Source organism: Cetorhinus maximus, chromosome 13, assembly GCF_964194155.1.
Source record: "Cetorhinus maximus chromosome 13, sCetMax3.hap1.1, whole genome shotgun sequence".
Lineage (NCBI taxonomy): Eukaryota > Metazoa > Chordata > Chondrichthyes > Lamniformes > Cetorhinidae > Cetorhinus > Cetorhinus maximus.
Window position 1 is genome coordinate 34,892,333 of NC_135891.1, and position 13,202 is coordinate 34,905,534.

Genomic DNA, 13,202 nt, shown 5'->3' on the forward strand with positions numbered 1-13,202 from the left:
ATACCTCTAACACATCTCCCCTCAGCCTTCCCTTTTCCAAGGAAAACAGTCCCAACTTTTCCAATCTTAGTTCATAACTGAAGTTTCCCATCCCTGGAACCTCCCTCGTAAAACTCTTCTCCAGTGCCTTTACATCCTTATTGAAATGTGGCTATCAGATCGTATGCAATATGCCAGCTGACGTCTAACTGCTGTCTTACAGAAGTTCAACATAACCTCCTTGCTCTGCCCCTATTAGCAAAGTTTAGGATACTGTATGTTTTATTAACTGCTCTCTCAACCCATCCTGCTGCCTTTAAGACTTATGCACATATACATCCAGGTCCCTCTGCTCCTGCACCCCTTTTACAGTAGCACCCTTTATGTTATACTATCTCTCCATGTTCTTCCTACCAAAATGTATCACCTCACACTTCTCTGCACTGAACTTCATCTGCCACTTATCTGCCCATTCCACCAACTTGGCTATGTTTTTCTTAATGTTCTGCATTGTCCTCATGGTGTACAGTGCTTTCAAGTTTTGTACTGTCTACAAATTTTGAAATTGTTCCCTGTACACCTGTTCCCCAAATAGATCATTAATATATATCCAGAAAAGCAAGGGTCCCAACACCAATCCCTGGGCAGCTCCACTACACACCTTTCTCCAGCCTGAAAAACATCCATTAACTATTACTCTCTCTTCCCTGCCATGTTGCTACTGTCCCTTTTATTCCATAACTTTGCTCACAAGTCTGTTGTGTAGCACTGTATCAAATGCCTTTCGGAAGCCGATGTACACCACATGAACAGCATTACCCTCATCAATCCTCTCAGTTACCTTTTTGAAAAGCTCCAGCAAATTAGGTAAATACTGTTTTCCCTTAAGAAATCCATGCTGGCTCTCCTTAATTAACCCACATTTGTCCATGTGAAAATTCATTTTGTCCCAAGCTATTGTTTCTAGAAGTTTCCCCACTGCCGAAGTTAAACTGACTGGTCTGTAGTTGCTGGACTTATCCTTTATGCCCTTGTTCAAAAACTTTTTTTTTTCAAGTCCTCTGGCACCACCTCTGTGTGTAAGGAAGACTGAAGATCTCCCATACTATTACCACACAACACACATGATTTGCTCATTTGTCTCATGGCTTTTTGTCAAATTGTGTACAAATTTTGTGCACAAATTGGCCACTATTTTCTGACTTAAACTGGTATCTACATTTTAAAAGTACTTCAAAGGTGTGAAGCACTTGGAATATCCTGTGGCCGTGGAAGGTGCCATACAAATCCAAGTTTTCTGTTCTGATTGTACAAGAGCGAGAGAAAGAACACTTATCCCTATTATTACACTCTGGTGTAAAATTATATTCAATTTAGTGTCTGGACTACTATTCTCAACTTCTGTAGGAAAATGGTATCTTATTGGTCCCATCCTTTCTTCACTGTTCTGTGTTTATAAAGTCATTTACCTTTGTTACCTGTGTCAAGAAGATATAACATTATAAGAATTATTATTGGAATTTATTGTAAAATAGAGTAATAGTGGGATGCGTGTGTGCGCGAGAGATTTAATTGAAGAAGAGGCAGCTAGTCTTGGTGCATTGATCTAAGAGAGGTTAGGTTTGAATTGTTAATTAGATAAACATGGGGAAGTTTAGAAACATAGGCGTTAAGGGAACATTTGCATTTTGAAATAAACCAGACTAGATTATTTTCAAAGGAGGGGTGAAATGTGTCGCCTAGCCAGGTGAAGTTTAGAAATGGTGTGTTCATTTTCCCCAAGGGTTACTGGTAAAACTTAATGCTATGAGAGGGTTTTATTATCAGAAGGCATAGTGAAACAATGGGTGTTTGCATTCAAAGAGGAAGATATGTATAAAGAAGGAACAAGGGCTGTGTGTGAGGGAAGGCATTTTTAAGATCTTACAAGTGTGTGAAAAGCCTTCGACTTGTCCAGGGTATCATGTACTTGCCTGGGCTTTTAAAATCTGTGTGTCATATTGTTGCCTTAACAAAAGTGTAACTGGGAGTTAGTGATTAGGGGATTTAGAAGATATCATAGTAGTAATTTGTATGTATTTAAAGTCATTTCTTCTATTAATGTTTAATCTAGTTTTGTAAAACCTATAAGACTTGGTGGTCTTATTACTACTGAATTCAGGACACGCATCTCAAAATTTATACAAACGGCAAAACAAGTTGTGGCAGTTGTTTCAAATTTCTTTGGGATTTGAAAAACTCAGCATTTACCACTGGCAGTGCCATAACACCTGCTAGTCTCCTGTCATATACTGTCAGCCTTCCTCATTTTTTTGTCACCTGGATTTTTTATACTCTTGAATTTGTGTTATTCTGTTTGGTGTTAATGACCCTAGATTTGCCTTTTGATTGATTTAAATATCCTTTTTATTAATTTTTCTCCATGCTCAAACAACTCTGGCATTTGCTGCATCTCCTTTAGTGTGGGAATATTTCTAGTTTTCTCAGCAATTTATTTGTCACAGTTCCCCTTTTATCTTGTTTTTTTGTTCTAGTTAAATTGTAGAATAAATATGCTTAAAATCATGCCTTTCATATCCATAGGACTTCCAAAATTACTTGACAATTAATTATTGAGGTATGGCTACCATTATGTATGCAGCCAATTGATACACAGCAATATGATAAAAGACCAGATCATCTTTTATAATGGGGTTAGTTGAAGGTTAAATTGGATGGGGAGATTCAGGGACCAAAAGTAGCTTAGCAGAGAGGCTTTTCACATACTAAAGAGTTTTAGAATGGCTCATTGTGCAATATTACATTTACTGAATGTTAAATTGAAGTGTCTCAATAAGAGTACCACTTCTGTCATTCTGGCAACAGACTTGGAAAACAGCAGCTCTGCATTTAACTATATACACAGCACTAGGGAAGTCCTGTCAGAACCTGTAAAATTTAGTTTAACATTTGCTTTGCATTTTCAAGCATATAGTATGCCTTTATATTTCATTTAACAAATAATTTTTGGGTCCTCTCTTCAGAGTTCTATCAGGTAAAGGCTAATGGACTGCAGGTCTGTAAAAATGATTGGAAACACGTGGAGATCTAAATGCATTTATTATGTAAACTGTTCTTCATCCCCTGAGTGTTGCAAATCACAATTGTTCTTGAGCAGTTGGGAATTCAGAAGATTATTGCACAAAATGATGAAGATAATCAATTAAATTTTTAATGGGAACGGGACGATACGCATTTTGATGATTGGCCTTGATGATCTAAAATGGTCTCCGGTTGGAAATATTATCCAACAAAAAAAGTTGAAGTGTTGAAATCATGCCCACCTGGGACCATTTTGCACTGGGAAACTGTCCACATAGAAATTAGCTAGGAAGCAAAGTGTGGGTAAAATGTTGCATTTGTGTGCGGCTAAAATGCAGTAAAGGCCGCATTTATTAGCGGCACCACATTGTTCAGCTCTTGAGGCAGCTTGCCACCTGAGTAAAATGCTAAACTTTGTTGATTTTGAAAATGAATTTGAATTTTCTTTATTGGTTTATTCTTTACTTTTACATGTGTAACCATTTAAAATGTAGCTGTCATTATTACTGTGCTAATGAACTGGTGTTTGTGTGCGCGCGCATGTGTGTCCCCCCCATCCGTCCGTCTGTCCCGTCTGGAATAAGCCCTGCAATGACATCAGTTATTGTTATATATTCAATGGATAAGTTCATGCACCATGTTTCTGAATGTGCACCAGCAGTAACTTGCATTTATGTAACACCCTTTTTAACATAATGAAGGTCCCAAGGTTGAGTGATAGTACAAGACCTATGAGAGATGACCCAAAGTAGTGTTAAGAAAATAACCAGGTAGACTTTGAGAATATTCTAAAGGGCAGGAAAGCTGCAGAAAGGCAAAGATTATTGAAGAAGTTCTGAAACATTGACTTTTACAACTGAAAATTCTGCTACCAGTACAGGGTTAAAAATCAAAGAGTTGAAGAGAGCAGGCTGTGATGTAGGACTGGCCAAGTTTACAAAAGTAAGGTTGTGTGTGAGCAGGCAGGGATTTGTAAGCAAGGCTGAAGATTTCGAACTGAGTTACTGAGCAGAAAGCCCATGGAAGTTGACAAGGATGGATACACAATGCACAAACCTTAGTGTGGGGTATGGTGCAGTTAACAGAGTTTGTATAGGATAGAACTTCGGCGTATGTCCCTGAAGGTCAACAAGAGCTTCAAGAGTGTTCGTTAGTACTATGGTTTGGGAGCAGAGTTGGGTGCTATTGCAGAGGTTAACTATCTTGATGGTTGAAATGTGAGATTTGGAGCTCTGTGTATTCTGGTCGTCTGCTTAAACCTAAGTGGATGGCTGGAAAAGAGCAATGCTTTAGTTTTCTCAATTACAATTGGAGAAAATTTAGGTAGAAGCATGCAGTGTGAAGTTAAAGATGTCGCCTGCTAATGAGCCAGGTGTCATACCCAGTACAGGCATGAAGTTGTTACCAACTTCAAAGCCATATTTTTTTAAAAAATGAACACCAAAAGCTGTTTAAGATGGCTGTAGCATATCATATGACTTGACACTATGCAACTCCAAAAAGCTGTGAAACTCGAGCAAATACCTAATTACATCTGGACAATTGCAGTCACTTGTGAAATTCTCACATGCCCTTGTTAAGGATGAACCATCAACAGAAAGGTCCATGGACAACCAAGGTATCAAAACTCAACAGGTGCTAGAGGAATGTGAAATAGATCTCTTCGACTTTTTATTGGGATGGTGAGCCATCACGATACAAACAAAAAGCGAGAGAGCATGAAAGAGCGCACATCTCCCTAAGGCTAAGTGCTGCCTCAAGGAGATTGCTTACACTTTGAAAAATATGAAAAATAGAAAAAGAAAAATTCCCTAACATGTCTCCCTCATGTGACAATGTCACATGAGATGGGACATGTTCATAACTTACATAATAAATTTATTAAACGTTTTAAAACGCTACATGAAACCTCATCCTGCCGGTGGATGAGGTTTCATGTTTTAGCTATTTGCCACTGGGGCTTCTGGCCTGCCCACCAACCTTGAGGTTGGATGGGCAGGTCCTTTAATTGTATAATTGATCCTGTCCATGGCCTCAATTGGCCATTGACAGGTCGGCTGGCCCGCGGCTGATTTTGCTGCGGGCCTGCCTTCCTGAAAATTTAAATGGACTGGGATGATGTTGCGGGTTCCGCCTGATGTCACCCCGTGTCATTTTACGTGTTGGCGAGCAGGCCCGGCCCCCTGCTCGCCGATGGCAAAATTCTGCCCATAATCTTTATTTTTAAATTTGCAAAGGCTTGTTGCTAGAAATGATTTAAATTGGGACAAATCACCCTGAGGGTAAAAGAACACTAACCTCAGAGTAAAACACTGATTGTGGGCAACAATAAAATGCATAAATTCTGTCCATGACACAGGTTTTAGTTAATATGTCAACTCAGAATGTTGATCCAAAATCAAACTGAAACTAAACAAACGAGTTTGTTCAAGAACCTGGAGAAAAACATTTGCTTGTGGATTCAAAGTGAAAAGAAGAGAACAGGGAGGAGGTTAGAGGTGTTGATCCCTAGCATAGGAACCAGGTAGGATTGCTACTGGGAAAGAGAAGTGAGACAGTGGGAATGGTTGCTGCTTTAGAAGAGTTTAGTATCTGTGTTGGTTGGAGATCTGGGTTAAACTACATGGTGATGGTCTGTTCGGTTCAGGACCTAGGTTTTGGTTGAGAAGCTTGGGCCAAGTTGGAATATAAGGAAGCTGGATCTGGCTGGTTTACAAAGGGTGACTTGAGTTGCCCAGTGGTTGGAGAAACAGAGATTCGCAGTTTGGTTACGGCTCAGGATTCAGCCATACCCTTTCATGTGTATTTGTGGCTTTCAACCCTTAGAGGTACAGCAGTTGCTGTAATTTTCCTTTTACCTCCACATCCTTTTCCAGTGTGGATTCATTCTGCAGACTTGTGCATTTCTCTCCATTTCACTCTTTGCTTCAATTTTAATATCCTAATCCTAGGACTTTTGAAACCTCTTGCATCCTGTGAGATCTCTGGTTGAAGTTCTTTGGTTTACATTTGCTCCATGACCCTGAATTCTGTCTGTTAAATGCATGTAATATTTTTTCATATGAGAATGCTTGTTTGCTCCACAGCATTTCATCCAGTGTTCCTTCATTGTTCAATCTGTCAAATTTCTGGGAACCTTGGCATGTGTTTCTCTGCAAGGCGTCATTTATTTTCCAAAGTTATGAGAAGACAAATCAATGACTTGTTTAAGTTTGTGATTCAAGCACGGACTCAATTGTACAAGAATGTCATTAGAAAGTTGGGGGAAAGTAGGAAATCTTTTTTCCCCTGGTTGCATTACATGTAGCAAGGTTGCTTTATAATTTTTGAAGTATGTTTTATCTATTCTTCTTTCGTCATTTGAAGTTGTTCGCTTAAGGTTGTGATCAATGTGTTTGGCCAATGAGGTAGCATTCCTTCTGTAACTATCAAAAACTGAGTCAGAAAGTGCTGTGTTACCTTCACAACCTCTCAGAACGTCATTAACCAAAAGCCAGAACTTGAGCAGGTGAGTATTAGCATTGGCAAGTGCCGCATGTGCATACTGTCGGAATAGATACTCTGCCATGCTTTTTGTTACAAAGTCTGGAATTAATTTTGCACTGAACAGTTAGTTATTTAGCACTTACCTTCAGTCACACTTTCAATTGGAGTGCATGTGGTCCGTTGTGTCCTGTCAGAATTTGACCAGAATCATGACATTTGAAAGTGGAATTAATTTTGTACTTGTGGATTGGGCATCATTACAGGATTTCTTTACAGTGAAGAGTTAGAAACATAGAAAATAAGGTCAAGAGTAGGTCATTCGGCCCTTTGAGCCTGCTCTGTCATTCAGTATGATCATGGCTGATCCTCAATTTCAACACCATACTTCCACTCTCTTCCCATACCACTTGATGCCTTCAGAGTCTAGAAATCTATCTATTTCCTCCTTAAATATATTCTTAATATATGACTTGACCTCCACAGCCTTCTCTGGTAGGGAACTCCACAGGTTCACCACCCCCTGAGTGAAGAAATTTCTCCTCATCTCAGTCCCATATCCTGAGACTCTGATCCCTTGTCCTAGGCCCCCCAGCTAGAGGAATCGTTATCTCTGCATCCAGTCTGTCCAGCCCTGTCAGAATTTTATATGTTTCAATGAGACCCCCTCTCATTCTTCTAAACTCCAGTGAATATAGGTGTCGTCGACCTAATCTCTTGTACGACAATCCTGCCATCCCAGGAATCAGTCTGATGAACCTTTGCTGCACCTCTGTTATGGCAAGCATATCCTTTCTTAGGAAGGAGACCAAAACTGCATGCAATACTCTAGCTGTGGTCTCACTAGGGCCCTGTACAGGTGCAAAAGGACATCCTTGCTCCTGCTGCTTAATTTCTCATGATTCATGAGAAAATTTTATATCCTCTTGCTCAGGTTGTGAGCATAAGCATTCTAAACAAGCCTAGGATGCAGTCTTAGTATGGGGGAAAGAACTGACTAAACTGTTGTCTTTCTCTGAATACTATGGCAAAATTAACTGAAGGTTTGAGAAAACCTGTGGTTCAGACATTCCTGCTAATTTGTTGAAAGAGGTCCTCGACAGTTGAGTCTTATCATTAGGGACTTGAAGGAGGCCAATGATAAGAAGGATTTAAATGTTTTAATTTTTGTGGACTCTTTTTTCCCCCTGTTTCGAAACACATCTGTGCACATTGAGAATTTTTAATGAACAAAATGGAATTTTCCATACCCTTCAAAATCATTGTGTACCTATGTTCTTAAGACTTAAACCTCAGAATTTGTTGCAATGAGATTGAAAACCAAGTGCCAAAGATGAAGTGGAGTGGCTGCATTCCTGTGAAGGGAAAATCACAAGGACATGAGATTTACAAAAACCGCACAGAATTCTAACTAGGCACATTGAGAGGCTCTTGCTATCCCCAATGGCTTCAAATAAATTAAACTTCCTGTTATTAACAAGAACCAATAAGAGGTATATTCTATATCCTCTCCACATGACCTGTGTTAATGAGACACGAAATGAATGAATTGTTTCAAGACTTTGGATTCATAAATAAGCACCTGCTGTAATGAAGTCAAGCTTCATTGAATGTGGCTGCAACTCATATCTTTATAAAATAGTGTGCCGAAAGTACAAATTTGTGTCCATCGCTGGCTACACTGAGTTCCGTAGATTTCCGGGAAATGAATAGAATATTAGCTCAACAGTGGAACCCAATCGAAGAGAGTGAATCCTGCCACAAGGAATAGTTTTGCTATTATCAAGGAAATAAGTACAGCAGCGTGCTACCTGAAATTCGCTTCACTGTGATTAGTTGTCTTTTGTTTTGATCTTCCCCCCAGAATGATCCCATTTCAGTGGATTATTGAGCTCCTTTCTCTCTCTGCACTTATTGCTCAGATACTGGTGCTTAGAGGATCTCCATTTGTTTTTATTAATTGTTCATGGGATGTGGGAGTTGCTGGCTAGGGCAGCATTTATTGCCTTTGAGAAGGTGCCTCCTTGAACCGCTGCATTCCATGTGGTGTAGGTACACCCACAGTGTTAGGGAGGGAATTCCAGGATTTTGACCCAACAACAGTGAAGGAATGGTGATATATTTCCAAGTCAGAATGGTGAGTGGCTTGTGGGGGGAGCTTGCAGGTGGCAGTGTTCCCATGTGTCTGCTGCCCTTGTCCTTCTGGATGGTAGTGGTCATGGATTTGGAAGGTGCTGTCTAAGCAGTCTTGGTGAGTTCCTGCAGTGCATCTTGTAGATGGTGCACGCTGCTGCCACTGTGCATCAGTGGTGGAGGGAGTGAATGTTTGTAGATGGGGTGCCAAGCAAGCAAGCTGCTTTGTCCTGGATGGTGTCAAGCTTCTTGAGTGGTGTTGGAGCTGCACTCACCCAGGCAAGTGGGGAGTATTCCATCACACTCCTGACTTGTGCCTTGTGGATGGTGGACAGACTTGGGGAATCAGGCGGTGAGTTACTTGCCACAGGATTCATAGCCTCTGACCTGTTCTTGTAGCTACAGTATTTATATCGCTAGTCCAATTCAGTTTCTAGTCAATGGTAACCTCCAGGATGTTGATTTGTATTGATTAAATACTGAGACTTCTGAATTCCAGCATCGCTTTATATAGTGGTTATAGTGCATCTTGAAGGTAGTTAAGGCAAGAGTTGGGGCAGTAGAATTGACCTCCAGAGTACTAGGCTAAAAAAGGCCAAGATTCTTGCTTTCTTGGTTATTCAGAAATTACTGTTGGAAGTGGGCATGTTGGGAAAGTCGAGTGACAAATTTGGTCTGAATGGCCCCTGTCAGTAAGTAATCAGCTTGAACCACCCCCCCAGCCCATCCTTAATGTGAAAACTGGGCAACAAGATTCATGTGTTGAATATCTGCCAGTACTCTTGAAACTTCTTCATTGGCGGGAGGCATCGTATTTGTAAGGTTCAGCACAAGCTGTGATGTCATTGTTACACTTAGCAGGTTAGATTCCTAATGTTCATTTTTTTTTTGAAAATAAAGCTAAATGTTTGACAACATGATAAAACCCACCACTGAGTTTCCAATTCAAGCTCCTGAGAAAATAACAAAGGAGTTTCTGTTTGCTTGGTGGGGGGTACCCTTTTCTTCATAGAAGCAACCCTTGCTTGTCTAAATCCAGAAAACTTAGATGCAGGTTGACAAGAGTCCAGGCTTATTAACCCTCTTTGTGTTCACATACTGTTGTGCTGAACCAGCTAAATTATGCAGCCCCTGAGGACTTTGCACTACAAGCCTTGCTTCTTGGTGTAGAGCGAGTATCACCCCATTGTTCATTTTGAAATTACCTCCCTCAACCTCTTTGCCTCTCCCATCTCGCGTCCCTTTTAATGCACTCTGTAAAACCTATCTCTGACCAAGCTGCGGGTTTTTTGTCCTAATTTCTCCTCCTTTAACTGGATTATTTTCTCTTTGTCTGATCATGCTCCTGTGAAATCTTTTGGGCTAGTTGTTGTGTTAAAAGGTACTATATAGATGAAAGTCTTTGTGCTAGTGATGCTTACACATGTGGCTTTGTTCTTTTATGGTTCATTTGTGAGCTAGGCCAGCTTATCAAGTATCCACAGCTGCACAAAAGATGTGAAGCTTCCTGGCTCGGGCATCAGACTGGAGATTGCCACAAAAGGTTTACTTGGTTTCAAATTTGTATTGTTAGGCATGTATTCCTGGAGTCATATGTCAATCCCAAAGAGAGTCTACATGTAATGCCTCCTTTCTTTGTCAGTCCACCCAAGTCAAAGATAGTCACAAGTTAATTCAGACAGTTGGCAGATGTGCATTTGAGTTTGTGCTATGTGGGTAGAAGCTTTCATAAGTATCACTCAGCCAACCCGATGGGCACAGCTCATCACAAATGGTATTAGCGTATTGCCATCATTTTCTTGATTCCAGTATACATACCCAAATGATGGGTCAAGGTGTTGAACCTTAGCATTGTAATCATAGCAGGCACTGCTATGCGAGTGTGCTGTCATTCTTGGCCTGCGGATTAAAGTCTTTCAGCAACTTTTATCCTAATTCTTTGTTTTCTTAATTATTATGAGAAATGTTGCTAGGCATGGACTTCAGGCATGATGGACAGACTTACACAGGGTTGTTAGCTTTGTGTTGCCACCTTGATGTTTTGGACATTGGAAGTTCAATGTCAGGTATCAAGCTTGTTCATTGACAAATGTTAAATCCAGATCCTGGTGAGTTGAATTTTAATTTGTAAGGCTGACTCTTGTCATTTCTTTCCACCTGCGCTTGTATCTTTCTGCCAATAATCCATCTGTTTGATCATGGATATCATTTTGAGTCAGACGAGGCCTTTGTATTGCATCCCGTGGAATGCTAAATAATGACAGGAAACTGTTTGGACTTGTATCATAAGCCAGGAAATGCAATAGAACCTTTGAAGTATAATAGGGTTGATTGTTGTGCAGTTTCTTATTTTTTGGAGGCAGATGCTGGCACATTGGTGAAGCTGTGAAGGGAGCTTTTTTTATATATCTAACAACATAGCTACCCTGCTTCTACCTTCCCACCACTGCTTGGTGAGACTGTTTCTGATCTGTGTTACTGTGCAGTGAATGCATCAAATGGACCTGAAAGCTATAATTTGAATACAAATAAGCAATTTTTTTAAGGTATTAGAATCTAAGTTGAACACTCAATTTTTTTCACATTTTAAACAGTGCATGGACTGAACTAATTTGTTGCCAAGAATGTTCTATGAATTGGTCGTGTGATGTTCTCTAACCTTTGATTTCTAGGTCTCAAGTTAGGCATGGAGCGTGATGCATATGTCATGATCTCGGAGAAGGGAGAGAAACTCTATCACATGATGATGAGCAAGAAAGGAAATCTTATAAAGGACAGGAGGAGAAAGCTGTCTATTGTCCCAAAGTGCTTTTTTGGCAAGTAAGGCAACATCAATTTTCATGTTCTATTCATGCAACTTGAAAGACTTTACACTTGATTTCCTGTCGACTTAATTTTGGTTTGCCAAATCAGATATCATTTGATGGGTCCTAATTTGCACAGACGTTGCTATCTACTATTTGAGGTACAATTAATAATCATTTTTGTCTAAACTGGGCACTGAATGTGGATTGCATGGTGTGGCAAAAGCCACATTTTCCATTACACTAACGTAAAAATTGCAGTGAAAACAATTAAATGCTTAATGATTTTAAAAAAATTACTGTGCACACAGTTTGTTACCCTAGTTAACTGTATATTTATTCAGATCATACTACAATCATGATAAACAGCACTGCATAATAAATGAAACTTGGTGTGTATATATAGATTGCATGTATTCTGCTGAATGTGGTAAGCTGTTGTTCTTATCTGTTCCATAAACGGCAACTTGTATGAAGGTTATCTTGCCAATTGTATTGAATTCAAAGTATGAAAGATCCCTAGTGTTCAATCATGGTAGATAATGAATTACAGTTGTTTGTTGCATGAGCAGGAGACACGCTTAGAACTGCATCACCCATCTCATTCATGTATTGCAAGAACCTTTTAAAATGGTTTTTCAAAGGATTTCTGAGCTTTTTCCTGCGGCTAATTGTAAAGTATTACTAATGTTTGTGAAATAATTTCTTTGAATTTTAACTGAATGTTTATATAAAGACTGAAATGACCAAGTTAAATGAAAGATTTAAGTAAATGATGCCCCTGTATCTTGAACCAAATTAATGCCTCAAATAAGGAGATGAAAATCTAAGTGTGGGCTTTCAACTATACCATCTATGGAATATATGCTTCCTTGTTTGCTCCAAATGCAGCACTTTTTTTAAAAAAGATAAAACCCTCCAATAATGTGTGCAATAGAGTAACCTGATTTGAAATGTTGAAAGGAATATTTCAAAAAGCCATAGATTCAAATTGTGAAATGTTTATCATTTGTATGTAATTTAGTTATGCTCAAAGTCACCATGCGTTACTAGCTGCTGTGTGTAGGAAGGTGATATTTGGACGAATGAAAAGTGAATTTTGTTTCTGGCCTCTGAAAAAGCTGTTGCCTGGCTGTGGACCAAGTTCAACTTAAAAGAAGCCTCAACTGTTTAAGAATTAGGCACTTGACAGAGGTTATGAATTGTGCCAAAGGAACTCTTGTGCTTATGTACTTTAGATGACAACTAGCTCTCAGAAAGGAACATGCAGCTTCAAAAAAAGTTTTATAGTTACAGCTTGGCTGTTGACTGAGGACATTTACTTTACAAAAACAAATTTATCATAAGTTTCATTTTAAAACGTTTTTAATTATCCAATTAAAGTCATAGTGTTTTAAACTAAGTCCCCATTTATGACAGGTTGTAATTTATTTAATACCTTGAGGCTTCTACAAATTGCCGTTTGTAATCAGATAATCTATCAACATTCGAAATGAAGTTTTGTATTGCATATAAATTGTAATATGCTAATAAGTGGATTTATAGCATTTGTGCACACTGGAGATAACTATTTGCCTGTTTTATGCTAATTGTATGAAATTCTTGGCAATATTTTTTCCAGTGAGTTTGTTTCCTGGCTGATGGAAATCGGAGAGATCAGTAAAGCCGAGGAAGGCGTGAATCTGGGTCAGGCATTGCTTGAGAATGGCATCATTCATCATG

General features: G+C 39.3%; 1 protein-coding gene across 1 annotated transcript in view; it reads left to right on the forward strand.

The window, feature by feature from the left end:
- Positions 1–13,202, forward strand: part of prex1 (phosphatidylinositol-3,4,5-trisphosphate-dependent Rac exchange factor 1) — a 220,382-nt gene that overhangs the window by 105,246 nt on the left and 101,934 nt on the right. The window contains exons 10-11 of the mRNA XM_078555256.1: positions 11,349–11,496; positions 13,102–13,202. Of these exons, the coding sequence (XP_078411382.1) occupies positions 11,349–11,496; positions 13,102–13,202 (249 nt within the window). The remainder of the gene's footprint in view (positions 1–11,348; positions 11,497–13,101) is intronic.